At 41.3% G+C, this 14,445-nt stretch overlaps 1 protein-coding gene across 4 annotated transcripts in view; it reads right to left on the bottom strand.

The window, feature by feature from the left end:
* Positions 1–1,644: 1,644 nt before the first annotated feature.
* Positions 1,645–14,445, bottom strand: part of EPG5 (ectopic P-granules 5 autophagy tethering factor) — a 58,138-nt gene continuing 45,337 nt past the window's right edge. For 3 of the 4 annotated variants that reach the window (XM_086769815.1, XM_086769816.1, XM_086769817.1), the window contains 7 exons: positions 11,480–11,689; positions 11,207–11,351; positions 8,711–8,953; positions 7,610–7,829; positions 5,902–6,117; positions 4,831–4,945; positions 1,645–3,587 (listed from right to left, as the gene is read on the bottom strand). In XM_086769815.1, coding sequence (XP_086625941.1) covers positions 3,405–3,587; positions 4,831–4,945; positions 5,902–6,117; positions 7,610–7,829; positions 8,711–8,953; positions 11,207–11,351; positions 11,480–11,689 — 1,332 coding nt within the window. In that variant the 3' untranslated portion in view covers positions 1,645–3,404. Of the gene's footprint in view, positions 3,588–4,830; positions 4,946–5,901; positions 6,118–7,609; positions 7,830–8,710; positions 8,954–11,206; positions 11,352–11,479; positions 11,690–12,220; positions 12,350–14,445 lie in introns of those variants that run through there. The other variant, XR_015261387.1, reaches the window with a different exon arrangement.

Genomic DNA, 14,445 nt, shown 5'->3' with positions numbered 1-14,445 from the left:
AGAAGCCCACTTCAGCGTACGTGCACAATGAAGTACTACCTACAGGACAACACTGTGGGGAAAGCTCTCTCACCTTTTCTGAGAAATCTGCACAACCAGATGCCTCTCAAGTAGGGGAACAAGCAGGAGGAATCAATTTCCCCCCTAGTTTACACACAGTCAGGGTTTGGGAGGATTTGGCCGCTGCTCTGTTGAGCACGTTAGCTTCCAGAGTAAATGATACCAACTCCCATCACCACAACGCCCCAGCCTCTGTGGGACGCTGTAGAGTCAGCCTGCATAGGAAGCACTGTCTGCATGTTTCCATGCATCTTGCTGCTGGACTTCTGGTTTCCATTCCACTGATTTAAATTAATGCCACATTCAGTCATTATGTCCATTTCCCCGTTTGGCCTTATTTTCTTAATAAATACTTGAGCTGCAATCCACAGGCAGCAATTAATCCCAATGCAACAACTGCTGTGCAAGTCAAACATTCGAAACGCCACAGATACTCATCCTCCACCTAAACTGCAGAAATTATCCAAAAGGCATACTTGTTATCAAGTAGCTGACATTCCAACTTGATCTCTTCCCACAGCAATCTACAATGCTAAAAACACCACAAAGTTCAGTTCTCCTTCTAAAATTACCTGGTTACATTTATGATGTGAAGAAGAACACTGCAGTTTGGGGTTGGAGGGAGGGTGGGAGATGCCGGGAACATGAAAATCTTTCCAGTAAAACCAGAAGAAATTGAAAGTCAATCTGTTTGGCACCATTTGGAGAAAGGCACTCCAAGCCCTGGAGTTCATGTTTGTGACAGAGAACTGCCGGGGGATCTGTTAGTTCATAAAACTGCTCCCCTGTAGTTTAGGAAAGCACAGGTTCAGACTTCTACTACCACTGTGCTCTCTGAGATGCCTCCAGTCTGGTTTATGGGTGACACGTACAGCAAAAGCAGTAGCTCATGGTGAATTCTCCCTACTTCTTAGGAACTATCACAGTATTATTCAGAGATTACTTTAACCATGATAAAATAAAACCTTTTCATCACAATTATTAGGTCGAGAAATAGGAAAAAAGTCAGCAGCATAATTTCTATTACATTTTAACTAGTAAGTTATTAAAGAAGCTGTTTCAATGGTCAAGACAGACAGACAGACATGATGGTGTCAACGGTGCTTGCTGACAGTAGTGGTCCCAGCCCTGCCCACCAGCAAAGCCCTCACAGCAAGGACGTTGTCCCACCAGCACTGCAGGCATAGATTTTCCTTACTCTTCTTCACACTACCAGCTCTCCCCTCATTTGGGATAAATACCAAATTCCACAGGCTGGGTCAGTTGTGAGTGCAGAAAGAACAGAACCACTGCATTACCCTACGGTCACATCACCACAGGGGTCTGGGGAATTCTTCCAGGACAGAGAAGTATTATTTCTACCATGACACAGATGAATTTTCTCCTGGGCTCTGGGCACAAAAGAAGCTGTTGTGTCACACACTTGTTAAATCCAAGATGTTAAAGAGAAGAGTCTCCAGACCTCCATCAACAGAGCAACTGCGTGGCATTCCCTCATCATATTTTCACGTCCAAGAACAATTATGTATTACCTTGATGTGGATTCTTTCAGCAAGTTGAAAATACATTGGTGTCTGTCACAAATTGATTTTTCATTTTTATTTTGCATGGTCTTTGCAGACATAGCATGTTATAAATACAACATCTGTAAAAACTCAAGAGCTAAGACTATCTCATTTTAAAAGTGCATGTCAAACACATATTTCTGACTTTTTCACATTTTTAATGCAACTGATCAATAACATTGAATCTAATAAAACCAGGGCTTTTAAGTCTTTTCGGGGGAAAAAAGCAGGAGAACGTATTCTTCCAGATGTGAGAGTTTTCCAAAAGAGTCTGTTAAAAAACATGCTGCATCGATATCTGGTTAATATACAGAGGGATGTACATACGTGTGCATATATGTATATATATTTATAGGCTCGCAGACAGAGCAAAGAACTCTAAGACCACATTAAGGTGAAGGTGATCTGATGACTCAGCTGGCATAGTTAGCAAAATCTGTCAAGAAGAAAAAGGTGATTTTTCTCCAGCACCAGAACCACAGTTAAGAGCAACACCTCAAAGCATTATTGACCAGACAGCAGGCAGCACATTGCCTTTCCCTAGTGACCAGAACTAATGTTTTAATGCGTAACCATGTTCTAAACATAAAGGCACAATTAATGGAGGAAGAGAAGCGACCATTGTTCCTTCATAGAGGGGTATGGATTGGGACTGCAGGACCTCAGATAAATCAGTGATAAAAGTGACAGCGTTAGACAAGCAACTAGGGAAGCTCACCTTCTGCTTTCCCCGAACAAAAGTGCATCTTTACCATCATACAAGGCAACAAAAACAGTGATCATTCAGCTGAAACAACAGATTTACAGGCTTATGATTCATGCTTTGGCAACAGAATTTTAACAAGTCATCCCCAAATTTAATACAAGAAAAATACCTTTTCACAGTGTCATCTAAAAATCCTATCGTGCCATGTCCAGCTAGGCAGAAAAGAATAAACTTAAGTGCTGAGTGTCCATGTGTTAAATCATTATTTCCTAAACAACAAGACTTTAAGAATTAAGGAATCTTACTTCACATGAGCATAACTGACTGTTCCCCTCCCAGACACTGGAGATCCAGAAAATCCTTCTCTGGACTTAAATCACCTGATGTAAAAAGAACTTTACTAGAAATTGCTTGCATTTAATCAAGCAATATGGAGGAAAACTCACTAATATTTAGAAAACAGGAATAACTAAAGTTCCTTAGTTCAAATTTTAGTTTGTATTAAGAGAAGTGGGAGAAGATTGTAGGCATGCCTTTCAACTACAGATTTCTGTGGGATAGCAAAAAAAAAGTCAAAATTAAAAATACTATCTTTCCAAATACAGAGATTTCACAAGTCTCCAGACACAGACTCACACAAGACTCAGAAGCATCCTGCTTAAGAAAGTAAAAACCTCTTTTATACACAATCCTCTACTCACTTTGAACTGGCCTGAGTGATGACACGTTGGGAAATAAAAAAGGCACACAGCAAAAACTTAAGATGCTACAGGATGAGCTTTGTTGCTTAATGATTTGTACACTTATCCCCAGGTATCTTCCTCTCAGATGTGCATCACACACAGGAAGATATTCAAGCATTTTCAGTCAACAAAAACTAAGCAATTCCACAGGCCTAAATCAAAAGAAAGAAAAACTTAAAGACGAGAAAACTTGCCAGTGTGCAGCTCCCTTTCACACTTCTGACTTCATTAAAGTGGAACTCTGAAGGTAAAAATTACTTGTGCAGTAACAACATTATATGTAAACCAGAGGAATCAACATTGCACGATGATTCTGTGAGCTCAGTGCTGCTATCGTATGCTGTCCAAATAATGCACTTCTGGGTACAGACTGTTAATAAGGAAAGCCAAGAGATTATTGCCATCTCGAAGACAATGTTCTGGATGTTTGATGAACTGAGAGGCCTGGGAGAGCTGCTCTTGATAATCCACATATTGTTTGTTTGATGCCATAGATTCAAGAGCATTCAGTGCCTATAGATAGAAGGGAAAAAGTCTGTTAGCTATGCGTGCTTCCATCCATAACGAACTAGTCCATGAGCCACCATACGCACAATTCGACTAGAGAACCCAGAGTATGCGGAACAAAACATTCATAAAAAACAATCACTTAGTAGTGTTTCAAGTCATCTCATATTTTTCAAGCTATTCCTTCCCCGAGATCAACACAACCACTATTCTATCAAGGCTTGCTAGGATTCTGTAACCCAAACACTGTCAAATAATTAGGTCATGAACTCAAGTCGTGGTTTCATGCAAATGACACCAATATACAAATTGCAACACACTTAAGTATTCATTTCAGGTTGTTCTTACTAATATTTTTGACTTTCATAAAAGTATTATTTTGCTCCCATTACCAGTATTGTAGAGACAACATCAAGTTAGAAATTATACATAAAAGAACCTATGCAGGTAGTACCAGCCAGGGCAAATGTTGGAAGTATGCCTCAACAGGTTTCATTCATTTCTTAGAGAAAAGAAGCAAATTGTATCAAGTAAGTTACTTTGCTTTGGTTTCTAATCAATTTCTCCTTCCTCTTCTCATGCACTTACTGAAACAGCTAGGTGGTCAGTGCACATGCTAAAGAAGGAATGTTTATTTGTCACAGGGCTTTTAAGCCTTGATTTAAAGAATAAACAAATGCTGGTGTGAATGTAGTCCTGCTTTATCACTGAAAAGCAGGGCAATCACAGCAGCATTGTTTCTTCCTGTTTGTTTTAAACCACTTCTACCTGTTATGTTCCAAAGTTTCTGAATATAAGTTCATCTGCACCTTTTCAGTGTATAGATTAGAAACTGCTGCCTTCGTATTAATACAGAGCGCTGTACAAACAGCTTTACCTAGGTTCACTTTAGGTCAGGGCTCTGGCACACAGCTCAGCAAACTCGCACCATCACCTGGCCTTGTCTCTAGGCAAATTCCAAGACAGTGTGTTGATAGATAGCAAAACAGTACACAAGTTTGTGACACACTCCCTTCCCTGAGAAGACAAATGAGAGCAACAGGCTATTTCTGAAATTCACAATTTAGAGACAAGTGTAAAGCAGTAGCAAAAAAAAGTCTGAGGGCAACCAGTGCCGAATAAAATCAACAAGTTGAGAGCAAGATATAGTTTGAAGCAATATTGCAGTGACTCTAACAAGCTTCACCCAACAAGCTTGGCAAGCACACGAAGAGGGCATGTTAAGAATCCAGCAACTGGCACACGCTACCTGCTGGGCCTTCTGCGACAGCTTTGGCTCTGACCCCGCTTTCAGGCGGACTTGAGTCTCTGCAGGAATCTGCACCAAGAGGAAGGCTGACAAACTGCGGGCAACCACCCGAAACCTTGCGTAGGGGAAAGGACAGAGAAGGTGCTATCAGTTTTGCAAGTCCTCAAAAGCAGGTAAGACTAAGTTCTAACCCATGAGATCTCTTGCGTGAGGAACATAGTAAAGGCTTTAGGACTTTTTCCAACTCATTAGGAAAAAAAAAAATCACTTTAATATATATACTTTATCGTATGATATAGTATATCATATATACTAGAGTACAATATATTACCATACATATGAAATGATACATCTGTTCCAAGCTTAGCTGAAGCTTTGAGGTCACATCTGAACCACTCTCTCATTTCACAGCCTTTGAAACATCCTTATTACCCGAATCAAAGGATGAGTCAAACAAGAGTAAGGTTTCAGAGCAGTTTCAACAGGATTGCGTCCCAGAAGGTCTTTATAAACACCAAGTTACCTTCAGGTACAGTTGAACTGGTGTTACACAAACATTTACCTATTTTTACCTTGGCATTCTTTCCATGGTGAACTTGATTTTAATACCTAACAACCAAACTTGCTGTCTCTTTAGAAGGGAAAGTGTGAGCAAATTTCATTGAGCTTCTCTTAACACTTCCAGTACCTCAGGGTTAAAACGGAAAAGGCAACAAGCATGTGATCATGCAAAATTGATGTGATGTCAACAGGAAAAGTCTTCTACAGACCAGGTGAAAGTATTTTCTTCTCCTGAACAAACTTCACTGGAGACAGACATCAAGCCAGAACCACAACTGAGTTTTCTTTCCTTTTGCACCACAGACTTTGCAGAGGTCGATACTCACTACTTAACCAGATTCAGACACTTGCTACAATTTTTCGTGATGGGTCCAAACAACTTTACAGATTTGGGGACAGCCTGGATTCAGAACACCTTCTGACACTGCACTGTGCAGTCTGGATCCAGGCTGCAGCTTTTTTTAACATGATAACTCATCTCCATTAATTTACCACACCTTCAAGCCTTACCTGGGTGACAAAGGAGACCTCCTGCCTAGCCCAATAGCACCAAGTATTCCAGAACTCAGTCTCTCCTCAGCCAGCTGACTCTGCCTGCCCTGGATTGACAGCAGTGTCCGAATGACAGATTCCATCAGAACGGTGTCATCTTGCTCCATCTGAATCAAGGATAACTGCATGGCTTTATGCCACCACAGAAACAGCTTTGCCTCTTCCTTTGCTGAGCTTTAGGCGAGATTTAAAGAATAAAATAAAACAAAACATAAATTTAAAGAGTCAGATGCATAGGTTAAGCAGTTTGTATCACTCCCCATTAGGCCCATGAAGAATTCAGATGGTTAATGAGCCACATCTAATCTTAGTTAATAAGGACAGCATAACTATACTACCCCACCAGTTATTTATACTGCTGTAACTGCTACTGCGATGAATTTGATGCAGACATCAACTAGCAGGTTTTAAGGGCCTGTAGAGGGCAAAGAACAATGCTTCCTTTTAAGCTTTACAACTGAGAATAAATGATATTGCAGCCAGAAGAGGATTTAAGCTTGTCTAAGACTTCACATAAAAGGAACAAAGCTGCATCTCTACTCCTTTTTTTTTTCTCAACTTACCAATAAAACACTTTAGGAAGCACTAGCTGTTGTTTCCACAACAATTTAGACTTTTAATATGATCTTCTAGAAAAGGCAACATTGAAGTTTTTTGTTGATCAAAGCACAAAGTGAAGTTCCCCCTAAGATATTTTTAATCTTTCCCCAAACAGTTTGCAGTTTAAGTTAGCAAGCTCAGACTTTCCACATCCAGCACCAGCACGAGTTTCCTGCATCAGACTATCCTCACATTACAATGCCCAGTCATTTCCCATCGCAGGCACCCTCAGTTTTGACATTTAGAGCAAGGTTTAATTTGCTGTGTATGGTGGCTTTGCTGTCTCCTCCACACTTTGGCAATCGAATTACTATGGCACCTACAACAGTGAAAGCGTTCTTTGAATTTCAACAAACAGCAGGCATGTACATTTTCCCATAGTGTTCCTTCACAGAAAATACAAACATTATCAGCATCAATATGGAAAAATATTCACCATATTTGCTAAATTCTGGCAATTTCAGTAGCAACTATAAGTACAGTTTTTGCATACTTTAAGTATTACCATTTTAACCCCAAAGCTATCCATCCTTTCCCCCCAGAACCCTGTTACCTAGTAAGTTGTTTTACAGCAATACAGGCCCCTAAATCTGGGTACCACACCAGATCCACTGGTTTCAGACTTGGTTCAGAGCTGCTGAACAGTCCCCATGGAGCAGCTCTGAACACCAGGTCTCTCAGTTTCAAACTGAATATTCGGCACATAACTCATCCCACCTAGTGGACATTTTGGAAAATGGAACCCACAGTGACAGGGTTTGCGTGAAGCAATTTTAATGGAGAACAAATCCAGGCTGCTGTTGAAATCAAGCTTCTCTGACTGAAAACTGACAAAAACTGCACGAGAAGTGTTCAAGCGAATAAAATTTCTTCCTTCAATAACTAGCAATAACTATTAGTGCTGGCACTGGGGTTGGGCAGACCCTGTCACAGTGGATATAGGACCGGACATTTCATCCAGCAGTCTGGTGAAATTAACCTAATTAACCTGGCCACCTAATTACATCAGCTATACAACAGCCTTATTTAAAAATCAAGGCAGATTCAGAAGCCTTGGGTTTCATACCTTGGGTACACTTGCTCCAGCCATTTGCTGATGGTTAGCAGGATTTTCATTTCATTGGTAAGAGTCTGGTCAGTGTTTAGGCATTGCAGCAGGTAGACATACAGGGTCAAGTAGCTTCCTAAAGACAGACACTCCTGTAGGAATTCTTCCATGGTTAGCTCAGGAACTTGGAGGGAGGCAAGTACAGGGCCCCAGCTTAAATCCTGGTGGTGAGGAAAATCTATAAAGAAAACAAAAGGACAGAACAAAAAGTGTGTAAGAAAGCAGCACTTCGTAAAACCTTAGAACTAGAACTACTTCACTGCATTCCTCTAAGTTACAGAACTCAGGGTGGTTTAGCTGTTTTCCAGGTGATCCGTTTGTCATGTAACTCTGATGGAGAGAAAAGAAAAACTCCACTATCACAGGACATCTCCTTGAGGTCTAGACGAGATATTTTCCCAGCGTTCAGTCAGGATTAAAATAAAAAATTCTAACAATGTAATTTTAAGTATTTCCTTCCAATGTACTGAAATCTAATCACATACAATGTGGAAGAAATCAATATGTAGTTCCACAAGGATTATGTAAAAAGAACTTCCCCCTCCAACCCCTCTGCCCCAAAAAAAAAAAACCCAAAAGAAAAAACCTCACAACCAAACACAGATCACAGAATTTCATTGTTTTACCAATTAACAGTATTTTTTTTTCTTAAATTAGGCTACAGAACACTACAGTAGTGGACATAAAAATCTGGTTTGTTCTCTTGGGATGATTCTTTTTTAAATAAATCCTCCCCTTTAGCTGGAAAAATGGTAACCATTACACAAAGCAAATTGGTCGTCACAGAGACAGGTACAGTTCTTATGAAAATACACAATTAGAGCAGTTGAAAACCTCAGACCATAGTGGCATAACTTTTCCACATGTAGTTACTACAGTGCATATATGTGTGACAGTTGGGAGCCATCAGATACAAAGAAAAGAGACCTGATTACGGAAACCAGATTAAAACCCAGTTCTGACACTGGGCAGCATGAAGCTATGACTCCAGGCAATCCATATTCGATGGGCATCCAAGACTGATCAAAGATTTGGAGACGAGCAGCAGAAGGCTCTTACCTTCATTGAAGTAAGCAGTGATACAGGCTTCTGTCGTCTCTGCCATGTGTCTCACAGAGGCCAGGCTCTGACACGCCGCTGTAAGAAGGGGCATTGCCAGCAACCCATGCACTCTGCCGTCGATCCACTTTCGTAAGCTCCCCCGTAGCGACTCGGCTGTTGTAACGCTAGAATTGTTCATCATCATCAGCGTTTCTGTAAAGAGGCTGCTGAGGGCCATATGACGTGTTTGCAGACCCGTATCTGAAAGTCAGAAATAAGGGAGTCATTTCAGTAGATAGACACTAGAAGTCAAGCTCTGTTTCACCGCTGAACCCTTTCTGTAGATACTGGGAAAAGCCTCTTGCTTATTACAGACCTCAATTCCTTGTCTGTACTTACGGAACTGCAATAAGCACCAGTTCCTCGCAGTTCTTCCCTGAATGAGACAGTTCATCACTCAGAGACAGCTGGTAAGGCTGTACAGCAGAGAACAATGGAGCCCGTCTTCCACCCAGGGCCTTTTACCATGACTACAGTGCAAATAAATCTAGTGATAAAGCAAGTTTCCAAGAAAACGTAGGTATTAAAACACAGTTTAAAGCACAGCTTAGAGGGAAACAACCAAGATTTTAGATGATTCAATTTGAAATATGACCGAGATGAGCCCTGAAATGTCACAATCTCTTCATGCATTTCCAGGATTCTAGATTTCCTGCTAATCCCAGTGTTCAGCCCCAGAGTATTTATTTGAAAACACCTCTCAGCATTGCCTGAACACGTTATCATGGCCCACCTGTAACAGTACCCTTGAACCACAAACGTTTCCTGCACTTGGCTCTCAAAAGTCTAAGTACAGAGTAGACCTTTGCACATATTGATGAAAAATAGCTATCGTTGTTTTAAAAGGACATTTTCAAGCAATGTCAGGCACTGTAGAAGGAAAAATTTCAACTGGTTATGAAGAAAAGTTGAGCACAAAAATGGATTAATCACTGGAAAATCACTGCCCAAAGAGTCTGGGACTTCCACACCTGCAGATATTTGGATGCTTACTGGACAAGGCCCTGAACAACCTGATTTAACCTTGAAGCTAGCCCTGGTTTGAGGAGGAGGTTGGACTCTAGGCCTCCAGACGTCCCTTCCGAACTAAGTTATTCTGTTTGTATCATCTATCTACTAAGGGAGAAAAAAAAAAAAAAAAAAAGCCCCCAGAGCAATCTGCCATGGCACAGCTCTCCAGTAAGGTAGACTTCTCATCACAGACCAAACAAGAAAGACAATGCTATGAGGTTAGCCAACTTACCCAAGGTAAACTAGTTTTACAGCCAAGTCCCACTTCACAGGCTGCAGACCACTGAGCAGGATGACCACCAGACACCTAACACCACGGCCCACCAGATTCCCTGGGACAAACCCTGGAGCACTGTCCATGAGAGAATCCCAGCTTTCTCCTCTCCAGCTGTTCTCAACAGAAGGTGCTTGCCTCAGAGGCTCTTCCAAAAATCTCCACCAGCCCCCTCCAAAACTCAAAGAGAAGCTAAATCCGATACACATCAGCCCTTTCCTGTCACTCTGCATCAGTGATCCTCCACAGTTCGCTTGAGCAACACAGAGCATTCTCTCTTTCAGCCCTTTAACACATAAAAGTGTGCACGAGGGGTCATGAGACAGAGCTGCTCCTCTCATAGTGGAGCTCTTGCCTCCTCCAAAATTCATCAGCTACAAGGAGTGTCAGCAGCGACAGGCAAGTCTTCACTTCTCAAGAGTTTTGCTGGCTATGGGGCTGTCCTGCAGAGCTCCCCACGTAGCAACAGAAGTACTGAGAGACAGTTACCACTCTCACAGATTTTCAGACGCTTTCTGTTCACTCTTACTAGCACACCTGTGTGGGTCACGGACAGGAAGAGACACTACTCCTGACAATATTTCTGTGTAGTACAGCGAGACAAACTATTTCACCCGAGGTTTTAGTTTGACAGAGGAAGCTCAGGATGGTACTAGTACTAAACCTTAGACCAATGCAAGTGCTACGGGTGTGGACACACCATACTACTAGTGTACATCAATATAATTCCCCTACTTTGATAGAGTTTTTCCAGTTGCACGGTAGCTTAGAATCCTTTCTTAGAACTCGATCCCTCAGGACCAAGAGAGTGTATATGTGTCATCCTTCCTTTTAAAAAACATGCAAGCGCCAAATAAAATTTTAAAAAATTGAAAAAATTAGACCATGAAGAAAAGAATCCCTCAAGCTCCTACATACCAGTTTTACTCACAACATAAACCCTGTTTTTTCTGTTGGTTCTGTCACTCTTGGCAGCTCTGCAGGGTAACGTTCATATCTTTGTTTCGTGCTAATACACCATCTATACATACATCATCAAAGCAACGTGCCCTGCTGCCCACAAGGGAGACATTACAGTAATTACACAGTCACAGATGTGCAACAATCTATGCAGCGGAATAAAGGATCTTGACAACTTTAAAGTAATTTGTTACTTCTTCAACACAAACCTGGAGGATTAAAGATGACTACATCATCTAGCAGTTTGGACATTTCTTGTTCCAAAACCACAAGAGTAATCTTCCCACTTTGTTCTAAGGTGCTGAGAAATTGAACCACCTGGCGAATGTATGCTTGGCACTTCAGCGTTGCATCCTATCAATCAAAATTAAAATCCATTAGGAAAAAAAAAATAATGCCTGGAGTTCTTTCCACACTCTGTAATATACAGAAGCAGAACACTGCAAACAACAAGGAGACACTGCAAAACTGGTTCAACTTACAAGGTGTATGTGGCTATCCGAAGATGCACCAAAGCCTGCTGAGATTTTAAGGAGTTTCACTATCAGTTCAGCTGCAGCATCCTTAGCAAGGATAACAGAGGGAGGGTAGTGGCTGTTGCAGTAGCTGATGATGCTTTGGTAAGATGAAATGCCCACAAGCTGCCAAGGGAGGGAGCTGGTCTGCCCAAGAAGATTTATGAGTGGTGATTCCTGAAGATTTAAAGACATCAGTCTAAGCTCCACTTTCATTGCTGTTTTAAATTAATATTCACAGTACTCAATATTGGAAGGAAGCCCAGACTCCAAAATTTGAAGGAGATGGAACAGAAACAGATGACAGAAATAGATGATCACTGGGAGTCTGGCTGAAAATCAACTCCTCATTCAAGCAGCAAGCCAACACAAGTATGTCACCTCTAGCATTCACATAACAGTACTCTGACTGCTGCAGCAGCTCTAACCAAGCATAAAAGTCAATGAAATACATTAAAATTTGACAAGTAAACATGTAAAGACAGCTAGAAAGAAGTGGAGACTCTACAAGGTAAAGTCACTTTAATGGATGTTTGCCAAAAAAAAAAAAAAAAATCTAAGCTCAAAGCAGAACCAGAGAGAGAAGCTGAGTACCTCGATTTTCCATTTAGTGAATCACCAACCAATCTGGAGGACTCCTCCTCAAGTGCTTACTCTCATAAATACCATCCCGAAACAGTACAGCAGCCTACAGCGTCCACAACTCACACAGGCAGTGCAAATACACAGATGGAAAAGTCTCTCTGCCAACAAGCAGCAGGGAGTCCAGCCTCAGCTACCGCTGTCCTCCTCTCGCAGGTTCATACACGTCTGTGATACAAAAGGACCCCCTGGACACTGAGGAGCCCCAAATTTCAACATGTTATACAGTGAACAAATACTGGAATTGTGTTGACAGCCAACACAACCTAAAAACTTTAAGGATCCAGAACTAAGCCAAATTAGACTACATTAATAACATGACACTTGTAGATCAGGTACTTGTCAAAGTGCTCAAGCACGCCAGTAATTTTCCTAAGCTGGAATACAACGTTAATCAAAAGCTGCTGGTGACATCTTGACACATCACATAATGCCTCAGAGGAAGTGGAAAGTGGAATATGCTGTAAGGAGGAGAATGCCAGTAGATGTAAGACGGGACTTCTTGAAGATTACCCAGCCCCTCTGGAAGAGTCCCCCAGAAGTAACGGACTGAATCCAACTGCGCTAGATTTATCTACACAAAGCTGGGTTTGGAAAGTTCATCCTAACACCCAGTGTTTCTCTTTCCTATTCCAACAGTTCAGAAATACTGCAATGGAACCATAAATAGGAAAAGTGCTGAGAAATCAGAGATGATCAAATTCCCCTTCAGAGTAAAAGAACAAGAAAACTCAACTCAAGATTCAACAGATGAAGTTATCCCTCCCCAGTAACTCATCAGAAGCAGACAGTGACAAGGTTCTTGAATATATATCTGGTCTTCAAGACATTACATCATAGTGACTTGTCATCACATCATATAGAGTTAGGAGGGGAGCATTTTGTGGTAAGAAATAAATGCTTGCAAAAGCAGTTCTGAGCAAGGACTGCACAACAGCTTTTTACACCTTCCGAGAAAACATGTTCAAGCAGATGAATAAATATTTTCCTTTTAGACAGCTATGAAAGTATAGAGCATGATTTCAACCAACTGAGGGACAGATATTCACACATTTAGTGGTTAATATTCTTGAGTGACTGGAGCTGAAAGCCTGCACCAGTTGATCAGCCTGCATCAGTGGATCCTGACCCTGCTTTGGAAACAGGTACAATGGGCAGCATCAGACTAGCTGCACTTAAAAATGCAGGGATAGAAATAAGATTTTGCACATTCCTGAAGAGAGCAGAGGGCTACTGCAGAACCTGAAAAAACACAGCTGACCAGCAGACAGAAGACTCATTTGTGGAGCTTGGTGATGCAAATCCCTCAGGATTCAGACTTACGTAAGACAACTACACTCAAGTGCTACTCCTAACCTCACAGGGACTAATCTCATGGCTAAGTTGTGCTTAACACAGCTACCTTTAAGTGTGACCAGTACTGAAGATCAGGTTGGGAAACATCACGAACATCCACAGTAAGAGACAGAGCCAGACACAAGCTTTTCACAACTCAATGAGTCCTTACCACTCCTCCACACATTCATGTTTGCCACTCAGAAAAAGCAGTAAGGCACGGCGGCGATTTACGTGACTGGCTGTGACAGAATAAACGTGACTCAGTGAGCCTTCCAGCCCTTCTCACAGCACCACAGGTGCCACAGGCACGAATGTCACTGTCAAAGCTGCTCGTGCACTCACGTCAGCAGACTGCCTGCATCAAACCGGGCAGACACTAGACACTCTTTTCACTCAGGCTGTCAGAAAAAGCTTCACTTTAAGTTACACATAATATTGTGCATGCAAATATATACATACATATATATTTGCAAGCACAATACATATGCACCTATACATAGGTGCACAATATGTACATATATATATGCACATGTACTATAGATGCATATGTTTCCTTGCTAATACCACCTCTACTTTGCATGTGCTTATACCTAAGGCTCTCCAAAAACAGGAAAGAGAAAAGGAAATTTTAATTAAGGGTTAGCCTAAGAGACAAGAAAGCTATACTATGCAGCATCCCGTTCTTAATAACGAAAGGAAAAAATACTGCACAGTAGCTTTATATAACAATAATAATTTTTAAAACACTAATGAAACTAATGAAATATTTGCTCTTTCCAAAATCCAGAGTGTCATTTTGTAACTCCAGGAAACTCTGTTTTTATTTGCTCACTCTTTACAACACTACTGGATCACAACACCTACTGAAGCTTCTTAAAATGAACAGTAGCTCTTCTTTTTTCACACAAGTGACATAAAATGGCTCACAAAAGGGATTAGTCTTGGCCATCTCT

This window comes from Chlamydotis macqueenii, chromosome Z, assembly GCF_036417535.1.
Source record: "Chlamydotis macqueenii isolate bChlMac1 chromosome Z, bChlMac1.mat, whole genome shotgun sequence".
Classification (NCBI taxonomy): Eukaryota; Metazoa; Chordata; class Aves; order Otidiformes; family Otididae; genus Chlamydotis; species Chlamydotis macqueenii.
The sequence above is the reverse complement of the archived record's forward strand: the minus strand, read 5'-3'. Positions and strand labels throughout refer to the sequence as shown.